The sequence below is a fragment of the Carassius gibelio genome, chromosome B7, assembly GCF_023724105.1.
Source record: "Carassius gibelio isolate Cgi1373 ecotype wild population from Czech Republic chromosome B7, carGib1.2-hapl.c, whole genome shotgun sequence".
Taxonomy (NCBI): domain Eukaryota; kingdom Metazoa; phylum Chordata; class Actinopteri; order Cypriniformes; family Cyprinidae; genus Carassius; species Carassius gibelio.
In genome coordinates, this window is record NC_068402.1 from 20,169,293 (window position 1) to 20,190,685 (window position 21,393).

The 21,393-nt window shown below is 37.1% G+C and overlaps 1 protein-coding gene across 2 annotated transcripts in view; it reads left to right on the forward strand.

Annotated features, from left to right (window-relative positions):
• LOC127962080 (limb region 1 protein homolog) overlaps positions 1-21,393 on the forward strand; it is a 33,132-nt gene continuing 11,739 nt past the window's right edge. Inside the window, exons 1-12 of one of the 2 annotated variants that reach the window (XM_052561517.1) lie at positions 1-208; positions 2,277-2,349; positions 3,870-3,909; positions 4,198-4,337; positions 5,207-5,310; positions 10,712-10,838; positions 10,945-11,013; positions 12,586-12,650; positions 12,756-12,828; positions 17,925-18,014; positions 20,354-20,430; positions 20,576-20,653. In XM_052561517.1, the coding sequence (XP_052417477.1) occupies positions 146-208; positions 2,277-2,349; positions 3,870-3,909; positions 4,198-4,337; positions 5,207-5,310; positions 10,712-10,838; positions 10,945-11,013; positions 12,586-12,650; positions 12,756-12,828; positions 17,925-18,014; positions 20,354-20,430; positions 20,576-20,653 (999 nt within the window). In that variant the 5' untranslated portion in view covers positions 1-145. Of the gene's footprint in view, positions 209-2,276; positions 2,350-3,869; positions 3,910-4,197; positions 4,338-5,206; positions 5,311-9,026; positions 10,409-10,711; positions 10,839-10,944; positions 11,014-12,585; positions 12,651-12,755; positions 12,829-17,924; positions 18,015-20,353; positions 20,431-20,575; positions 20,654-21,393 lie in introns of those variants that run through there. The other variant, XM_052561518.1, reaches the window with a different exon arrangement.

The window sequence follows — 21,393 nt, forward strand, 5'->3', positions numbered from 1 at the left end:
TATTTGGCGCCGAGGCGCGAGCGCTGTCAAGTCAGTCGAGCTCTGCTCCGGTGGTCTGTTTATCTCACAGATGCGCTTTCTCTTACAGCTAATGGAATCGACACACAAATGCGTTGCTAATGAATGTGTTTCTGCAATATGAAGAATGGAAGAAGACGATGTGACGATTAGAGAGCAGAATTTCCACAGCCAAGTGCGCGAGTACATTGTAAGTAACGTACAGAGAAACTGATTCGAGTAACGTACAACACACTGGCCGCGTGTGCACACATCAACTCTTATGAAGCCTCATTTACCTATATTTCTTGAAAGATTAATGGGTTTGCTGTAATTGAAATGTATCATAATTTCTCAGTAGAAACCGTAGTGTATATGAGTGAGGTTCATTAGGCTAGTTAGTTAGCTAGCTAGCATGTTAGCTTGTCGTTAGTTACAGTACTGAGCTAATTGATCCCTTTCTGTAGCTATTGTGGCACATTTGATTCACTATTGTTGAATGTATGTTTTTTGTTATGTTTTTGGGACATATTGTAGTAGAATTAGAGCAGACGCAGCATTCACTGAGCAGTATTATAAAGTGGTAAAGTCAGTTAGATCAGTTGAGTTATCGTAACGGTTCCACACTGACAGCTGGTTTACTGTTGTTGGTGTACACATGAGCATTGCAGATTTGCAGTGTTTATTTCGGGTGTCAAGATGTAATGTGTCTCTCCTTCCTGCGTAGGCAAACCTGTTCTCATGTGTCATAGATGAATGGATTGCATGATCTGCAAGTGATTAAATATCACGAATTAATCTTTTAGAGCTAACTGGCATGTCTGACTGAACAAATTTTGCAGCCTTTGCTTGTAAGAACAGCGAACAAATATTCATTGTTGTTTATAGTGATCCCAGGTTCTGCCTCTGCCTTCTAAATGAATATCAATGTTTAAATGAATGAATTAGTGGTCAACGTTGTTCTTGATCCACATTTTGAACAACCAAGAAAGTGTTTCTGTAGTGTCAAGTGCAGCATTGAAAAGCATAAACAAAAGTTTTAAATGTATTTTCTTATTATGATAGCAGTCATTTATTTTAAGAGTAACAACTGACATTTCAGTTCAGATGAAAGTTGTATAAGTTGTAATCGTCTTGGAAGGATCAGTTAGAATGGTTTGAAGTACGAATACATAATGTTTTGCACCATATGCTTTTTTTTCAGCACAAGTGTTTATGGTGATCTATAGCTTTCACAGAGTAACATTATTCCTGTGAAATGTATAGCTGTTGGAGGAAATGGAAAAACATTTATGCACTGTTAATATATATTTTAAAAGAAGCCATGTTTAATAATAAATATAAATGTGAAAATAAAAGTGAATTTTAGTACGCTAAATGTTTTGGTGTGTATTTTGAGTGCCATCTTCCAGTGGAGATCACAAAACGTCTGTGCTTCACTCTGCAAAGGGTTAGGTTAAGCATATTATGTATGCTTTAATAGAAATTATTTGTGATTTCAAAAGCAACCTGGGGTATGAATGTCTTCTAATCTGACAATCTGAAGTCCTTGTATCGACAGATCCTTCACCGTGTTGTAGGTTTATTTTCATGGTGGAGCAGAGTTGCACTTATGTAATGCAGATGTCTGTTAGTGCTCTGTGGTTCTGTGAGGTTACAAGCAAGGTGTAATATGAGCAAATGTTCAAGCATGAACGGCATGTTTACATATTCTCATCCATCAGTCTGTCCTCTTAAAATACACTTCAGTCTCCTGGACACTCTCTGCTTATTCATGCAGTATAACATTGCTTCAGATTACTGATCAGCATATTATTGATGATTAAAACAGAGACACTTTACTTTGCCATTCAGTCGGACTATTACTGCTTATAAATACGGGCAAGACTTACATTAACATTACATTTAAATTTAGTCATTTAGCAGACACTTTTATCCAAATCTCATTACAAATGAGGACAATGGAAGCAATCAAAATCAACAAAAGAGCAATGATATACAAGTGCAGTGACACGTCTTGGTTAGCCTAGTGTAGTACAAGTAGCAAGTTTTTTTATTTATTTTATTATTATTATATAAAAAGACTTGCTTCTTGAATCAGTGAACTTCTAGACACACAGGGCACAAAATCTTACTTGGGTAACATTTCTAGTCTACTCAGTTTCAGTTGATATAAGATGATGCTTTTATTTAAAAAGTGTATGAATAAAAAGTTAAAGGTAAAAGCTCTTGCAGAACAGAGGTGTTTGAAAACTCCATCTCGTTCCATGTGTTTCTAGGTATGCTTCCTCCTGTTTGCAGTGCTGTACATTGTATCGTACTGCGTCATCTCACGCTACAAGAGAAAAAGCGGTAAGAAGTTCTGTTTCTGATCAAACTGTTGCACTATTTAAATGCAATAGTATTTATAATATTTACTATGTATACCCTCGGTTTCACAGACGAGGCTTAAGCCTAGTCCCCAAATAAAATGGAAGTCTGATCTGTTTCAAATTAAAGAAACTGGCACTGATTGATATTTAAATATTAGATTAGATTAGATTCAACTTTATTGTCGTTGCACATGTAAGGTTCAAGGCAACAAAATGCAGTTAGCATCTAACCAGAAGTGCAATAAGCAGTAAGTACAGGATATACAGTGTGTACAATATGTTTCAAATGTAAAATGAATATACAAATAAGGCAGTACTTTGGACATAATTTACAGATTTTAAAAACTATCAGCATAGATAGCATGATAAACAGTCAGGTGTACTATGAACATACTATACAGATGGATTATGTAATAAGTGTATGTACACTATAAGCAGAAACTGTGAACATAATTTACACTAGTGCAATGGACAGTAAAAAAAGTGCATAGGAAATATAAAATATTCCAGTGTGCAATATATCAGTGTCGGTGCCCTTGTTTTGTCTCAAGATAATGTATGTTCATAAAAATAGACTTTAAATCCTAATTAAACTTTGACCTAGTCTTGGCTTAAACTGAGGCCCGTCTGTGAAATCGTGCCATAGTATATTACTATGTATTACTATATTTATATTTAAAATGTATCTACATTAATTTTTACTATGTATAACTTGATAATACCTGTGAGCTCCTCAGAGTTAGTTTAGATCAAATTCCTAGGTGGCAAATGGACACTTTGATTGATAGAAAGTGTGTTTGCTTGCAAACTTTTAAGGGGTCTACACCATTTAGAACTCTATAGCACTTTACAGCATTTTCCAACTCTATAACACAAGGCACTGCCCCCTCCAACCTTCCGTACACAAACAATTACGAGGACACATTTAGTTCCTGATCAGGTCGTGCCCTCCTATTTAAAAGTAGCATAACTAATGTCAGCTAAGCCCTGTGGAGAGCGTCGATGGCAGGTGAAAGTACGTTGTTCTTAAGCCTCCTGTCTCTATTAAAGTACAGCTGAGCTGAGCTGCTGTTGTCAAGCATGGCTATAAAGCTCTGTGGCCTCAAGTAGAGGCTTTTTCAAGGGTCTGAATATTCAGTTACTGCAATTTATTAAATTAGTTTTCATAGAGTGATGTTATTCCTTGCTTTCTATTCATCTTTCTCTTACCCTTTCTTTTATTTCTTGAACCCTCTTTGACTCTTGACAGCCTCCATCTGGCCGGTTGATTGTAAAGGTCTATTCACATGTTTGTGATTTATGATTCTCCAGTACTGTTTTCCAGTAGCTTTCAGTTAAATGAAGAGAGATCATACTTTAGACATATTAAACCATCTGTCACGCTTCTGTGTCCTCTGTTTGACTATGCACTAGGAACATGATCTCAATCCAAAACAAGATCACTTTGAACCTGTGTCTGGTTTTATTGTTTGATTTTATGTTGTTGTCTTATGCCAACAGATGACCAGGAAGATGAGGATGCCATCGTCAACAGAATATCGTGAGTTGTTTGATATTGACCATATCGGGCATGATAACAAGTACTAATTTTTTATTGTGCATTTAAGGGATCAAGTTATATACAACTTAATATCAGAGAAACTTTAGTCTAACGTTTTCTTATAAAATCTTCCACTGTACCTTGAATCGTAGTCACTTGTTTTCTTAATGTAACGCTATATTATTGCATAATTACATCACCTTAAATGTGAAAAGAAAACTGATTAAAATCATTAACATAATAAAAAGTACTTGACATACTTTTCACTTTGTTTCCTCTTTTTCTCAGTATGTACCTGTGTACATTCACACTGGCAGTGTCTGGAGGGGCTGTCCTTCTCTTACCATTTTCTATCATCAGTAATGAGATCCTGCTCTCCCTGCCAAAAAACTACTACATACAGTGGCTCAATGGATCACTCATTCATGGTCAGTATCACACCTATTTATTTATGTCCTTTAATTTCTAATGTGTTACTTAACAAGTAGTCTTACATAGGACTGTACAATATTGTCTGACATGTAGAAATGAATGCTGCTTGTGTTCTGCTGATGGTTTACTGTTCTTCCAAATACGCATTACGTTATTTGTGCCTAGCTTTTGATACTTTTCGTCTAAATTCGAAAATTTAATTTGTGTGTTTCATAGAAAGTGCACTGAACAATCTATGTAATGTTTAATTTTGTTGTTGGGGCCATACTTCTCCTATTTCTAATCATTTCAATACAGCTGAATCATTTTTCTCCTTAGCTTCAGTCATGGCCACAAGGTGGTGTCATGTGTCTATTTATTGAGCTGATGCTTTCTCTGTTAAACTGACCTGGGCTGTGTTTCCCAAAAGCATCCTAAAATCATTGAAACCAATGGAGCTACGATCAAAGGCTTACGATGCTTTTGGGAAACGCAGCCCTGAGCTTTTGAGAACAGTTTTTGGATTGTTTTATACAAGGATGTTTGGGTTTAAAAAAAAAATGAAGACTAGAAGTTCGAGTCCCTTAACTTTTTAATTCATTGGTTTTTGAGGGAAAATCTATGAAATCATTTTAAATGTGTTAAACCAACTAAAACTAAATGTTTAATGAACAAGGAATTGTGTGTGTGTGTGTGGGGGGGGGTGTTTTCCATTTGCTGTTATTATGTAAATTCATATTGATTAGGTTAGTTATTAAATTAAATTAAAAAATTAAAATTAAATTTAAAATTTAAATTTAAATTTAAATTTAAATTTAAATTTAAATTTAAAATTAAATTAGTTATCTGAACTTAATATGGAACAAAATGATTTCTCCTTCTTCAGGCCTGTGGAACCTGATGTCCCTTTTTTCAAATCTCTGTCTCTTTGTGCTGATGCCTTTTGCCTACTTCTTCCTGGAGTCCGAGGGCTTCGCCGGTTCCAAAAAGGTATGTGGTCATGTGTGTTTGTGTGTTTTCTGCAAGCTTGTGGCTTTGCTGCATAATGATATTATGTATAGGACGCATAAGATACTAAAGACATTTTTACACATTTGTACAAACCAGATATGTGCTGTTACTCACCCTCGCTTGGCAAAACATGAGCACACACGGTTTTATGCCCGACCCTTTTGATTTCAGCCACTCCCCCACCCTAAAGAGATAAAAGTTCAAAAGCAGAGCTCTCTTAATTCTACAGCTCATTCAGCCTCATGTCATTAGTCACTCAAACAAGGCATGTCACCGGTGCTCATAGAGACCATAAACCAGCAAACACACACACGTCACAATAGAGCTTGCAGATGAAAATGAAAGGGTGGGAGGGAATGCATCAAGTTGCCCTCTGTCTTACTCTCATCACAGTTTGAAGTCGCTCCTGGTTTATGTCCCTTCTGGCAAAGCTACATAAAGATTAGTTGCTACTGTAGTTTATGAGGGCTGCACTCATTTGTACGGGAGCGAGGCGTATTGCTTCGTTTTGTCTCATTTGCACCATGACTGTTTCTGGCCATTGATCAACCAGAAACACAGGAGAGAGGGAAGCACTGCTTTATGTTGGCCTACACGTCTCAGAATGACCGGCGCAACGTATGTGTGTGCGTGTGTAGCGAAAGAGAGGAAACGATCAGAAACTGCCGCTTGTATGAAAGCCCCCTGCTGATACAGGGAAGGGTTAAGTCGTCAACCGTAGAAGCCCATAAAAGCAAGATTTCATGTTTTCTTTTTAAGTATAAAGTCAAATGGCCTGCTTGTGCCAGTCTCCATGTTAGATGGTTAAACGGGGACGTATATATGGCAAATTACATTCAGTAACTGGAGGAAATGAAACTGGGTAGTTTGTTAAAAGCTTGTGAGCTGTAGCTGCTGCATTTTATGGGCCAGTGTTTGCATTAGTACTTCATCAAATGTAATAAACAAAACCAAAAATCTGTGGGGAAGGAAAGTGTGTGACTGCTTTAGAGAAAGAGAAAGACTGCTTTCTCTCCCTCTTTCTCATTCTCTCTAGAAATAATTAGAATATTTAAGATTTTATTATTATGTTTTTGAAAAAAGTCTCTTATTCTCACCAAGGCTGCATTTATTTGACCAAGAATACAGTAAAACATCAATATTGTGAAATTTGTACAATTAAAAAAATAAAACTTCTTTGAGTACCGTATTTTTCGGACTATAAGTCGCACCTGAGTATAAGTCACATCAGTCCAAAAATACGGCATGACGATGAAAAATACATATATAAGTCACACTGGACTATAAGTCCCATTTATTTAGAACCAAGAACCAAGAGAAAACATTACCGTCTACAGGCGCGAGAGGCCGCTCTATGTCTTAAGTGAAGACTACAGGAGCACTGAGCAGCATAGAGCGCCCCCTCGCGGCTGGAGACGGTAATGTTTTCTATTGGTTCATTTCTCTTGATTCATGTCAAATTAATTTTGATAAATAAGTCGCACCTGACTATAAGCGCAGGACCAGCCAAACTATGAAAAAAGTGTGACTTATAGTCCGGAAAATATGGTATATTTTAACACATTCTTGTGGTGTCAAAGCTGAAATTTCAGCACCATTCCTCCAGTCTTCAGTGTCACATGATCCCTCAGAAATCATTCTAATATGCTGATTTGGTGCTCCAGAAACATTTCTCTTTATCAATGTTGAAAACAGTTGTGCTGCTTAATATGTTTGTGTAAACCATGATACAGTACCATTTAAAAGTTAAAGTTAAAAGTAAGTAAAATAAATAAAAAGGGCTAGAAATAACACTTTCATTTAACATGGATGTATTAAATTTATCAAGTGTTAGTAAAGATATTTGCAATGTTATTTTTTTTTGTAAAAATAAAAATGTATTTAATCTTTCTATTCATTAAATAATCCTGAAAAATGTATTGCAGTTTCTATAAAAATATGAAGCACTTTTCAAATACTGAACTGGATGATTCAGGGTTTTTTTCAACGTTGATAATAAAGCGTATCAAATTACAAAATAGCATATTAGAATGATTTCTGATGTATCATGTAATCATGTGAAGGATCTGAAGTCTGAAAATGTAGCTTTGCCATCACAGGAATCAATTTCATTATTTAAATAGAAAACAGATTATTATTTTTTTTTTTTTGTGTGAAAATGTTTCACAATATTACTATTTTTACTGTACTTTTGATCAAATAAATGCAGATTTAGTGAGCATAATAGATATTTCTTTAACATCAAAAACCTTATTTATTTTATTTAGATTACTCTTTGAATGTACACACACAGCTTTTAAGGGTGCCTGTAGTTCTGATTTTGTCCAACAGATGGCAGGATTATGATTTCAGTAAGAAAAGAGACTGATGCCCCAGTCAGTGTAACGTTTTTTTAAAAAAACACCGCAAAGATCCTTATGGCCTCATAATTTCCTACGATGCACATGGAGATAACACTACTGAAATATGTAAACTGATTCCTTAGGAATGACACGAACCTTGAACATGCTAAAATGATCTCTCTCTCTCTCTCTCTCTCTCTGTGTGTGTGTGTGTGACAGTCTCTTCCTTTGTAGTCTGTCCACAATAGGGCTGATATTTATTTTTGAGATGTGATTCTGGCTCCCAGGCTTTGCTTGCTGAGGCCGTGACACTGCGTATTTACTTTGCCTGCGCCCCATTCTATACCCGTTTCTATGACAACATATGAGTTTCTGTATTTTGACGGGAAAAAGGCGCAACACTGGATTGGATAATAGCCTCCATAGTCAAAGCCTTAGAAAGCCTGAATGTTTGTGTGTATTGAGATGTTTCTTGCGAGGTTTACTTGAATGCAAATGAATGTGTGTGCACCATTCACTACCATCAGCACGGCGACACACTAGAGGGACTTATGAGTTTGACTATTGCACTGGATGTGTCTTAATACTTTTAAAAATGATTGCCTGTTTGCCTTTTCTATTTGTTTTGGAATCATTTCGTATTTTTATCACTCTTTTAAACATTCTCTTGACTTTTAACATCCTGCTGTTTGTGTTCTTGACAAACCCCAGATTAGTTCGGAAGCCGTTCTCAAAGGTCTTATTTGTTAGACACCTCATGCTAACAAGAAAAAGATGGTGACACTGTAGGAAGAGGGATAAAAAGAAAATGAAACACACCCACAAACTTCAAAAGTACTGAAGTGCCTTCCTTAAGTCATATATCCTGTTTTCTCGTCATTTTGACGGGCTTCTAACGTATTAGTCAGAATGGCACATCAATGGCTTGTGTGTGTGTGTGTGTTGATACACAGTGATTCATGTCCCCTGTGTGTTCTGCGCTCTGTTTTGTGTCTCTGGCACTGCTTTCAGTGTAGCAGGCTTAAAAAGAAGGTAATGACTACTGTTCATGCTAAGCCTTTATTGATGAGAGTCAGTTCATGGAGAGGAAATCATAGTGGACAAAGGAAACACTGCACACTTTTCTGGTGTTTTGTGTACGAGATCAGAGATTCGAACTTTGTTCCTGCAGTCAGACTCTTTTGGAAAATCTTTCTTTCAGTTTTCCTTCTTCAGACTGACATGCACTTAATATTAATAACCTTTAAAAGATGTGTCTTTATTATATTCTGTTTGCTTGTTTCGCAGGGAGCAGTTTGTGACCCTGACACTGACTGAGGGTGTGTAAAGTCACGGAGAGCCCTCTCAGAGTGAATCAGACTAAGAAAACATGCATGAATGCAAACACTCGCTTTTGCATCTCTATTTCTCCCCTTGTCTCCCTCACACATACATGCATTTCTTGGAAGTCAACATATTAGCAGCTGTCCAATTAGAGTATACTGCAGTGTGTGTGTGTATGTGAAAGAGTGAGAGAGTGTGTGTGTGTGTGTGTGTGAGAGAGAGAGAGAATGGACTAGATGCTGAATATTTTAGAGTTACTATATTAAGCAGTGCTCACATTTAGATGGGAGCGAGAAGAAGAGCTCAAGCCATATCTGGCTTTTCTGCCACATCTCTCTCTTTGTCTTGGCTTTGCATCTCTCTTTTCTTGGCTGTATTTGTTTTCTTGCTTTCCAAATACATTGAGAGCGCTGTACTAGTTACTTTAACAAAATAGCCTTGTGACACCTTTGCATGCATTGTTTTTGCAGTTTTTCAGTGTTATTTATGGACACCAGTTCTTTAAATGTGCTAATTCACAGTCTAAATATGAAAGGTTCAAAGTCCATTGAGGGGAGACTGATGTGAGGCAGATGTTGTTCATCAGGAAGTCACTTGGAGGTGCTCTAGATTCTCTTAATATCAAGAAGAGCTATTAAATACTGCACATATACAAAGTCCCTAATGGATTGAGACAGACATGTTTCAGGTAGACGCTTGAAAATGTGTGAAAGGGACAGGTGAAGGGAAATCATCTCCATGGTCAGATTTTTTTGATTATTTATTGCTTATAAATGCTTGTAGATCAGTTCGTTATTTCTATATCTACTATCATTGTGACACTGCTGTTCAAATGTATTAGATTGGTAAGGTTTTTTAAAAGGAGTAGTCTCTTATGTTCACCAAAGCTGCTTTTATTTGCTCGAAATACAAGAAAATATTACTGTAATGTACTGGTATAATTTAAAAAAATGTTTTCTATTTTATGTATTTTCAGCAGCCATTAGTCCAGTGTCACACGATACTTCAGAAATCATTCTAATATGCTGATTTGCTTTGATCTTTTTCAATGTTTAAAACAAGTTGTGGTGCTTACTAATTTCATGGAAACCATGATACGTTTAATGCATCATTGTCGAATAAAAGTATTACTTTCCTTCCAAAAAAAACCCCCTTTCAGACTCCAAACTTTGGACCTGTGTGTTTTTGTGTGTTTTCTGCACAGTGAAAGAGCAGACTCATCTCTTCACAGTGTTGCAGTTTATAAACACTGGCAGTCACCGAGATCAATAGGAGTGGAGTTAAATGCCACACATAAGGCACTTACTGAACCAGAAAAAAACTCCTAATAGTTTCCAGATGAGCCTCTGGAGTTAATCTCAGACAGTAGCTGCCACCTTTTTCATTTTAGCCGCAAACTCCGACCGGACATGGTAATAACTGTTCATATAAGTGTGTGTGTCAGTGAATGAGAGAGAGGAAGGTCATTAGTTTCTTTTTGCATCTGGTGACCTATTGTTGTGTGTGCGTTTTATATTGGGAAGGGGGTTGACATTGAGTCAGTGTTATAGGGAAGTCCCGGGGCTTCCAGAGCTAAATTTCCAATTAGAGCCTCATTTACACCTGCTGATCTCTGTGTGTGTGTGTGTGTGTGTGTGTGTGTGTGTGTGTGTGTTTCTGAATCACAGCCGTAAGTAAACCTGAAAACATTAAAGCGGGTGTTTTGTTGGTTTCAGGGCATAAAGGCTCGAGTGCTGGAGACGTTTGTCATGCTCTTTCTGCTGGGTCTCCTCATCCTGGGCATTGTATGGGTGGCGTCCGCTCTCATCGACAATGATGCAGCCAGCATGGAATCGCTCTATGGTTTGTCTCTTAACTCTCCTTCTGCAGTTGTGGATGCATGCATGTGATGTAATCTGTTATGTATTGATCTGTGGTTTATTGTGCCTGTCACGTTCTCTCGTTCTAGATTTATGGGAGTTTTATCTGCCATACCTCTACTCCTGCATCTCTCTGATGGGAGGCCTGTTGCTGCTTAGTAAGTTCACGTGAAACTGTGCTGTCAGTGAATGATCACTTCTGTATGTAGCTCTCAGTGGATGCTGTACATTTCAATGCAGTGAAGAGTAAAATTAAGCACTGGCTTATGAAGACCTTGAAGTTGAAGTGGTTTTTAAGCGTATTTGGAGGGCTAGTGTTGCAGTTTGGCCTTTTGGAGTTGAACCTCCTGGTTGAACATTAGCTTTTTATTTTCATCCGTTTCGAGGAAATTAAGAACAAATTAAATCTCGACAAAGTGTCCCATAGCAGGACAGTTTTCTTGATTCAATCCAATTTGACAATAAATGTACTCATTACTAAATTACTAATATGTTCTTCTATAATTTACCAAAATATAATGTTTACTACCCAGCATGCACACATCATAAGATGTTGATATTTGGTTAAATTTAAGGTGCGATGTCGAGTGAGAAATTCATTGTCAGTTCAACGTCTAATGTCAATGTTAATTTGATGTCCAATACTGACGTCAGTTGATGTTTGTTGCTTTTACTGGTTGTGTAACTAAAAACCAATGTTAAGTCAATGCCAAATTGGCGTCAAATATGCCAACACTATTTTCATTCTCAAAGTTATATTGATGACCTGTGCCTGCTGGCTGTAGTTAATATAGTATAATGTAACATTATGTAATATAATTTGTTGACCAGCAGTTAAAAAAAAAAAAATATGACTGAAAAAATACTAGCACAGTTTGCTGTGGGATAGTAATATACTGGAAGAGATTTTAGCTGAGAGTGCTTTAGGGCTGTGCAGTATTTAGAATATTTATGATGTATTCACAATCATTTTGCTGGCAATATAAAATTAAGCAAAACTGTGAACGAGGCAGTTATGCCTCTGCAATTATTCCCATGTATTGTTGTATTGGGGCAGTCATGGCCTAATGGATAGAGAGTTGGACTTGTAACCCGAAGGTTACGGGTTCGAGTCTTAGGCCCGGCAGGGATCATAGGTGGGTGGAGTGAATAACCAACGCTCTCTCCACCTTCAACATCATGACTGAGACTCTTGAGCAAGGCACAGCACCCCCAACTGCTCCCTGGGCACTACAGCATTGGCTGCCCACTGCTCCGGGTGTGTGTTCACTACTGTGTGTGTTCACTACAGTGTGTGTTCACTACAGTGTGCACGTGCACTTTGATGGGTTAAATACAGAGCACAGATTCAGAGTATGGGATCACTGTACTTGGCCACACGTCACTTTAACTTTCATACATTTAAATTGATTCATTCATTCTTTTGTTAATTTAGTTGAAAACAGTGTGGAAACATAACTAGATTGTTACTTTCGAATACTTTAAGCAGGTTGAATCTCATTGGCAGCAGTAGCTATTTGGTTGAATGGTTCCTCTGATTAAAATGGCTTAAAATATATTTTCCAGAGCAAACAGATGCATATTAAGATGTTATTTAAACTTGTTTCAGCCACTGTTACAGTAGTTAGATACATTTTAGCTAGTTCAAAGGTTACATTCATATTTTTGCTTTTGAAAAGCATAAATGAACATGTGTGTGTTTAAAGCAGCCTCTTGTCTCTTCTCATCAGTGTGTACTCCAGTAGGACTGTCACGCATGTTCACAGTGATGGGCCAATTACTAGTCAAACCCACAGTAAGTACTATTACACCATGTGTGTGTGTGTGTGTGTGTGTGTGTGCATTTGTTAAACATCTATTCTCCCTCACTCTTGGTTCCTCTCTTTCTCTGTCTGTAAAGATTTTAGAGGATCTGGATGAGCAAATTTATTGTATACAGCTGCAGGAAGAGGCCATGGAGCGTAGACTCAATGGTGAGTGTTTTTGTTTTTATATGAAGAGCAAATGCAAGGTTTATTGCATATTTGTATTATTTTCTGTATTACCTGAATAACAGCGGATTATTTGCTTCTGTAAATTCTAGCATTTATTCTGCTGCCAAAGTTTTGGTGACGTTGCAAGAAATGTAGAGGATCACTTTAGTTGGGTGGTTTCTTATGTTTTCGACAGCATTAATTCATCGCACTAATAAATGGTGGTGTACAGATAGTGTTGTTTTTGGTTTATTTTTAGTTAAAAAAGCAAAGAAAAGAGGAATCTAATAGATTTACATCCCTGTTGAACCACCCTCTCATGTTTTCTCACTTTCTTTAACTCCCTCCCTTACCCCCCCTCTGTATTTGAGAAATAATACCCATATGCTCCAGTATTTCCTACAGGATTTTGTTTGATTTAAATCAGATAAGCAGCCGGTGAAACATCATTAAAAATATACTATAAGGTTTTCTCATACTTGTATGTCTTCTTTTAGCTGACACACAATACAGGAAGTGTTCATGTTTAAAGCCAAACTAGACTTTTGCTTCAACTCATGCACGCAACAGAGTGTACAGATGCCAGTCAACATAGAACATGTGCTTTTCTATTGAATTCACGGAGGTAAGCTAGATCATCTTAACTGATAGTGCCCAGTTGCTCAAATCCCATGGATGAATTTCAATAGCCTCTCATTTGGTTGTTTGGTTCTGTAGTGTTAGCACCAAAGGCAGATTTGCTTTGAACACCTGATAAAATAATTGTAATCTGTTTTAACGATTTTGGCTTCTTTATGATTGCCGTTTGATGTGAAGCGCATTGGCAGTCACTGTGTTCGGGTGACAAAAGGCCACTAGGGATGTGGAATGTGATTTTGGCAAAGCTCAAAAACTCTGCGTTACAGGAAGATCTCGCTCAGGCGTTACGGAGAGAACGATTTTACCTTATCAGGAATTTAAGGAATTTTCGTTCTTTTCTTCTTTCACCCCATAAATGCAAAACCTGAGGTGAAGTTGGGGGAAAAAGAGTTCAGGAGGAAACTGTCTCCTTTGCTTTACTCTCTTATCTGTGTTCTATCTAATAACAATTATTCAGCTCACTGTAACTTCATTTAGATCCTACATGCATGCACACGCTCTCTTGCAGACCCTTGATATGGGCTAATTCATAAGCGTGTTAGTTATTACATTAATGCCTTGATCTGGATCTCTGCTTATTCTCATTAGTTGAGGCCATTATGACAGGTTACAGTATTGAAGTATTAATCTGAATGCATTCATGTAGTTGCATGAGTAATAATGTGTACATTAGGGCACTTTTTTTCTGAACTGTGGCACTGTGAACTGAGTCTTGCAGGCTCTGTGTTTAGGTGCATTGGTCTGAGTGTATGCTTCAATACCAATTCGGGTGCAGGCATTTGTTTGTCCTCTGTCTTGGCACTTTTCTCTGTTGCCCAGATGCGCAGTGGCAGGGTGACCTTGCAAAAACTCCTCTCGGTACCGGATGGCTCTCTGCTTTGCATAATTACCACTGATGTAATGCAGAACTGGCCGAAGTTTCTTTAGAAAACAATGACATCATCTCCTCTCCTTCTGCCAGCCTTCTTTGCTACCTTTATCACCTTAATTGAAGGGCTGTATGCAGGAATTTATTCAAGAGTTTTCTAATCTTCTTGAAATGGGGACAGCAGCAGTTACTGAAATTATTAGCTAAATATTTAACAAACTATCTGATTTATTAGTGTTTTCCCCCACCATTGCTTATGTCATCAGGAATTAGGTTTTTAAGGGAATTTGGGTAGATATTTATTGATGATGTCATGAATGCACTGTACAAACAAAACTACAAAAACAAAACCATATCTGCAAATCTGCAGATGATACAATGCAGTAAGTGTACCTAATTAATAATAATAAAAAATCTTAACAGTAAATTTGAAGCTTCTGACAGGTAAAATCCACAATGAAACACAACTACTAGGATTAATTAATCTGTTGTTGATTGGATTTTGATATGTGGACACATAAATGAATGCAAGGCAGACTAAATGATTGGAGACCAGCATATAACCATTTTTTTTAATGAAATGTAGATAAAGTAAAATAATATCTATTTAACAATAACATGCATTAATAAATTACATGAAAGTGAATTTTCATTTCATGCCAACTTTAAACTGTGAACAAAACGCTATTAATAATAACAGGAAATCAAAAGTTATTCCTTACAGCATTCAGATATCTTAACTGTTGTTCTTGCTCTCATTTTTCACTCACATCTTGTTAGCCCCTCAGGGCAGCCCGGGGCCATGTTTGGCAGAACAATCCAGACCTGATCAGCTAATAGTGACATTTCCTATTTCTCATCATTTTGGTTGGAGGGTACAGATTTTCCCTAAAAAAATCACCGGTATGGACAAGTTACACGATCAGGAACACACTTGCTGTGTTTTTTTTTTTCTTTTAATAGATTTCTTTCTGAACCTGAACCTCTACCAGACAGGGCGTGGTGCACTCATCATAATAATAATCACGTTTTGATCAAAGTGATTGACTCCTCAGCCTCATGTCGGTGAAAAGATGAAAGATTGTGTTTTTATTGCACGCCAGTAATGGTGTAACACTGAACTAATTGCTGCTGATCTGCCAGTGTGTCCCCCGAGGCTCTGCAAACCAATCCTCTGCTTTGAGGAGCAAACAAACCACTGAAGCTGTGAAAAAAAAAAATACCAGCATGAAACGGATAAATAAGAACTAAATGAGACAGAAGTCTGTGGTTTTCCTGGAGAACCCCTCTCTGGTTTTGCCCTCTCGCTCTCACCTCCTGACACACACACACACACACACTCAGTGTTCAGAAGAAACCTCAGTCCCCTCTTCCGTCAGAACCAGTCGCAGCATGCAAATGTCTGGCCTAGACTCTGCAGTTAGAGTTATACAACTACTGGTGTTGGGGGTAACGCATTCCCAAAGTATACTTCAGTTCTGACGTAAACACTTGGTGTATGCTTGCAACCAAATGTTTAGCATTGTCCATTTCAATGTTCCATTTTTGATCCACACTCTCAATCATTGGGCTGCACATGTACAGTACATGCCTACTGTGTTCAAGTCCATTCAATTTAAACTTTTCCAAGTAACTCTTTTTTTTCACCTTAATATTTGAATTTTAAATATGCTACAAACATAATTTTTCTTTTTTTAATGTAATTCTGTCTAATTCACAAATGCCACCAGAAGCCTCTCCTTTCCCTCCTTGTCTTGAGACTCCATCCTGACACTGTCAAGTCTCTTATGGCAAAATTTTTTTAATAAGATATAACTTTTTCCAGTCTTGGACCAGCATATCAGACATGCTCCTGTCAAATGGGTTAACATTATTGTTCTCAGAGTATGAATAATGTATATAAGCCATAAAAAAAGTACACCTATTATTTTCATTATAAGCTATTTTTGATAGTAAAACTTTATTTTGAGGTGTACTTGTTACATGTACTCACTATTGTAATAAGAATATATTGTGCATAATTACATACAAATAACCCTAAGACAAACCCTAATCCTAACCCTAACCATATAGTAAGTAATTGATATAATTAATATTTCTCAGCACTTACGAGCAACAAGAACAAGCACACCTTCAAATAAAGTGTAACGTTTTGACAATAAGGAAAAACCTTTAGAGGCAAAACTTTACAAAAACTATTATACATGTCAATGATTTAATTTAATTAATCCTTAATTACATTATTAATTTTCATTTATTGTTAGAAATTTTAGGTCCCACTTTATATTAGGTGACATAAAAATAAGTACTATGTACAGTATTTATTGTGTTCATATTGTATTGTAAAACACACTGGTCTGAACCTAAGTTCGATTGCTCCCCCTCCCCCTGCCCCCCGCTGGACTGCCTTCATTATTTTATTTGGGTCCGAGCTGCAGTTCGTTTGCGTTATCAAGCCAGCAGCTTTTCCCCCCGTTGCTTAGTAACAACGGCACAGGGGAAGGCGGAAAATGCATAACATTGCTCTCTGCACTTTTATATATTTACATTTATGAACCGTTCATTTTGTTTACAAAGCTTTGGTACATATTGGCATTTACGTCTGTCTTACGAATGCACTGCAAATGATGTAAGAACGCTGAAGGCGATCAGAAATGAGACATACAGCTCTCTGCTTGCAGCACGTCAGTCACACTCGTCAGGAAAGTGAGTGGAACTGAAACGCACATACGAACACACACTTTTATCAAATAATACATCATTAATCGCACTTCTGCGATTTGGTACGATTGCGTTCACATGAACTCTACCCCGGACCAAGCTTTTTTAACTCATGTACAGTTTGCAGGTGTGCACCCGAGTTCAGAAGACAGCGTTCACATCATCCAAACGAACTGAACGCAATCAACGTCAATCGAACCAAAAGAGCTAGTGTACCCTAAAAGTACAATGTATGTAAATAATAAGTAGATTGTATCAAATGATCAATTGAAATGAAAGGCCACCTAATATAAAGTGGGACTTTTTCTAATAACATATTGTAATAATTCTATTTATTTTTAAGGACTAATGCAATAGTTTAATTTTCAAAACATTGTTGAAGAGCTTGTTAAATACATTAGACATTGCAGTCGTGTGGTGCTGATGAGATTTTCTCAATTGTTGCAGATGTTGAAAGTGTGAGAATTAGCAAAGCAAAATCGAAGGTTTAATAGAATTGTTCAAATATAGAGTATGGCTGAACTGTGGTGATAAACCTCCTGAAGGGCACTGAACGCACTCTCGCTTTTCAGGCATTCAGATGTTTAACTGCTTTTACTTGCAGTAAATGAATATATTTTTCCTTCTTGACAGATTTTCTGACAGATGGTGTGATTATATTAAGTAGGTACTTGAGTAACAGTTAAGATAACAAAGTTCAAACCACTGATTTATGTTCACATCCCCGATGTTTCCTAGTGGTTTGATCTTTTTACAGAAGCTCTTAATAAGCCAAGGTAAACAGAATGATAGTGTTTTTCTTTGTTTCAGTTCTTTGCTCTCTATATGTCTTTTTCTAAAGCTCCTTCTGTCTTTGTCTTTTTCTCAGGTATGATGTCAAACTCTTATTTCCATGGAAACTCTCAGCTCCATCTCTACAAAGAGCTGGACAACATTCGCAATCAGAGGAACAAACTCGGTGAGAGATGTTTTTAACAACGTTTAATTAAACCAAATTAAACTCTGATTCTGTCAGAGCTGTCAGTTTCAAATATGTGTGGGCTGCAATATCCACTCCTCATAATATTGTTGAATTGCCAAGTGTGTGCATATTTGAAAGTGAACAGTCATTTGGACTGTGGCCAAATAGGGTATGGCTGTATCATTTTCGACGTCAGCCTGTGTTTTTGGGTATTATAAATGATTCCGGAGAGACGAGCAGTTGGAAGGAGAGGAGGCCACAAAGGCACTTAGGATATTGGAGTGTGATGCAGACTTTATTGTGGCTGTCTCTTCAAGTGCGGTCATTAATTTAGAGGCGGCATGGTGCATATGCAGGGAACCCTGCCAAGCTCCGAGCCAGAGCAGAATCAGAGCGAGAGATGTAGAGAAGGAGAGGGTAGAGGACAGAGAAGCACAGGAGTGACAGACACTGGGATCAAGCAAAGATGTTCTAGAATTAACTTCATGGGTGTAGCAGGAGAATCCCTAATATTTGTTACTCTTCTGAACTGTACTGAAACCTCTGTTCAAACAGATGTGGATTTACTTGAGTTAACCCAGAAATAACTGGTAGCTGTATATCAACACTAAAATACAAAGCATTACATTTTCTACAGTAAGGCTGTAGTTCTTATTCACTACCGTTCAAGTTTTTGAAAGAAGCCTCTTATGTTCACCAATGCTGCATTTATTTGATCAAATGTACAGTAAAATTGTGAAACAATTTAAAATGAATGTCTTCTATTTTAAAATGTAATTTATTCCTGTGATGGCAAAGCTGAATTTTCAGTATAATTAGCCTTCAGAAGTCATTCTGATATGCTGATTTGCTGCTCAAGAAACAGTTCTTATTACCAATATTATAAACAGTTATGCTGCTTAATAAAAAATTTAAAAAATGTGGAAACTTTTTTTTTTTTTTTACACATCACTCATGATCACTCAGTTTAACACTTAACTGCTAAAAGTCTGTTTCTATCCAAATTTTACTGACCCCAACCATTTAAACAAGTATATGTTTGACACCTCACAGTTAGTTTTATTTGTTAACATTAGTTAATGCACTTGGTATCATAAACGGACAATACTTTTACAGCATTTATTAATCTAGGTAAATGTTAATTTATACATAGACTACTGTTTTTAAAAAATTCTAAGATAGCTTTATTTTATGTAAATATTACATTTAAGCCTGTTCATTAAACTTATAAAATGTTACACTGATGTAAATAGTTTATACTTTTTATATAATCTTTCTAGGCCCATTCACAACAAGAACGATAACTATAAAGATAACTATATTAACCTCCACCCCAGCAGACAATATTGTGTGTTAATTCTAAATGCACGCTCATCTGCTGCTTTTGCCACTCTGGTCTAATAAAAATACGTACCTCTCTGTACTTTTTGTGCAACAACGTTTATGTATTGTTGTGTTTTTATTATGTTGCTTCAGGTACGTATTGTGGCGGTTCAGAATTCATATATAAAAATGCATTTGTTGATGCAACCGTGCCATTTCAACTTCCTTGTATGCAGAAGTGAATTGTTTTGTCAATCCGTGGTTACACGGGATTTGAAGGTTACACGGAGCTCCTCGCCTCTCAAGTGTGTCTCCGTACTCCGTGAGCTACCGAACAAAACTACTGTTGGATTGGTGTCCAGCTGGATATGTGCGATGCAAATGTTCAAAATCATCAGTTTTCAAATCTCCCAGCATATTAATATTGTCATAAATAAGTCATAAAATAATATTCTTCAAGTAATTATGCAAAAATGGTGCTTTATTAATCGAAACTGTAAATTTGTGTGAAAAGGAATAAAAGGTCGGAGTTTTACTGCCTCTAGTGTTCATTTCTTTTGGAAACTCCAGTGGTTTGTACTTATTGGTATGTATTTCATGTCTCGCTAAAAAAAAAGTGCCCACAGGTATGTTTATGCCATGAGACCAGGATTGATTCTGATTGGGTGTCAATGTTTGTATCGTTCATCAGCTGGAAAAAAAAAATTTCTGAAAGTGATTCCCACACAATATAATTTCTCTGTGCCTTTATCATTATAGCTGTGTGGAGTCTTCTATTCTTTAATATTGAGAATGATTTTTAGAAATGTATCTTTAGCGTTATCTTTATAGTTATTGTCCTGGGTGTGAACAGGCCTTTACTCTTTATCTTGGTGTGAAATAGTTTTTCTGTCAGACACTGAGAGGAATGGAATGATTAAAGGGATTTGGGGAATTTGCTCAACGTCAGTTCATGGTAAACACATGTACCGCTAGTCAGAAACTACAATCGTTTCTTTCACCTTCTGTCCTAGAAAGGAGAAAGAAGGCCTCAGCCTGGGAAAAGAACCTCCTTTACCCCATAGTGATGCTGATCCTGCTTGCTGGAACGGTACGTGTTTATTTAGCCTTTGCAGGGTTATCATAACGAACCAACAAAGCATTTGATTCAATGCAGTTTTTTTTCATATGTTGTTTTGATGTTTCTTTCTACTGTTTATAATGCTTATTTTTGTTTCCATCCGTGCTGCTTGCAGGCGATTTCTGTTCTACTGGTTGCCCTGAACATTGTGTACTTGCTTGTTGATGAGACGGCTTTGCCAAAGGGTTCAACGGTAAGAAAAATGCAAGTCAACAAAGCTGAAAATGTAAACAAATACTCCGCTTTTCGTTCACTTGCTCCCTCTCTCGCTGTCCAGCAAAAAGCACGCTCTGCATCGTGCCACACTGAATTCCAGATATGCTCAGGTGTGTTCTGTAGAAGAAAAGGCAGGTCGAGATGTGTATCATGTCACTGCTGTTTGATGCTTTTTATCAGAGTTGCGCTCCCATTCGCTCTGCTTGATGTCAATTCAAAGGCACTCACGCACCCTATGTGTGTGAAACTCTGGACACAGCCCTCATTCGTCTCAACTGGGTGTTTTTAGTCAAAGCTCTGTATTGAAACCATCATTGCACAATTTCGACTGTGCGAAGTCCGTGTCACTTTTCTCTTTGACAAGGAAATTACAAGCTGCAGCTGATTTGAATATAGGACCAAGTCAGTTTAACGCTGGACAGGTAAATAGATTAACAGGGCCATGGGAACAGTTACATTATTTCCTGTTTTTTTTTTTTTTTTTTTTTTTAAGGTGAACATTGTTTTGTTCTCACTCTTTCTTTTCCTCCATACGATGATGGTCTTATCTCACAACTTTACTACTCCCACCTGCTGTCCCTGCTCCATACCATCTTCCCATGACAAAGGAAATTCAACATATCCTTTTTCTGGCCATGGTTTGATAGCGTTGAGCTGCTCTATAAGCGTGCCCGCTCCCCATTCGAATTATTTTATTAGTGTCGATATTTGCCTTGG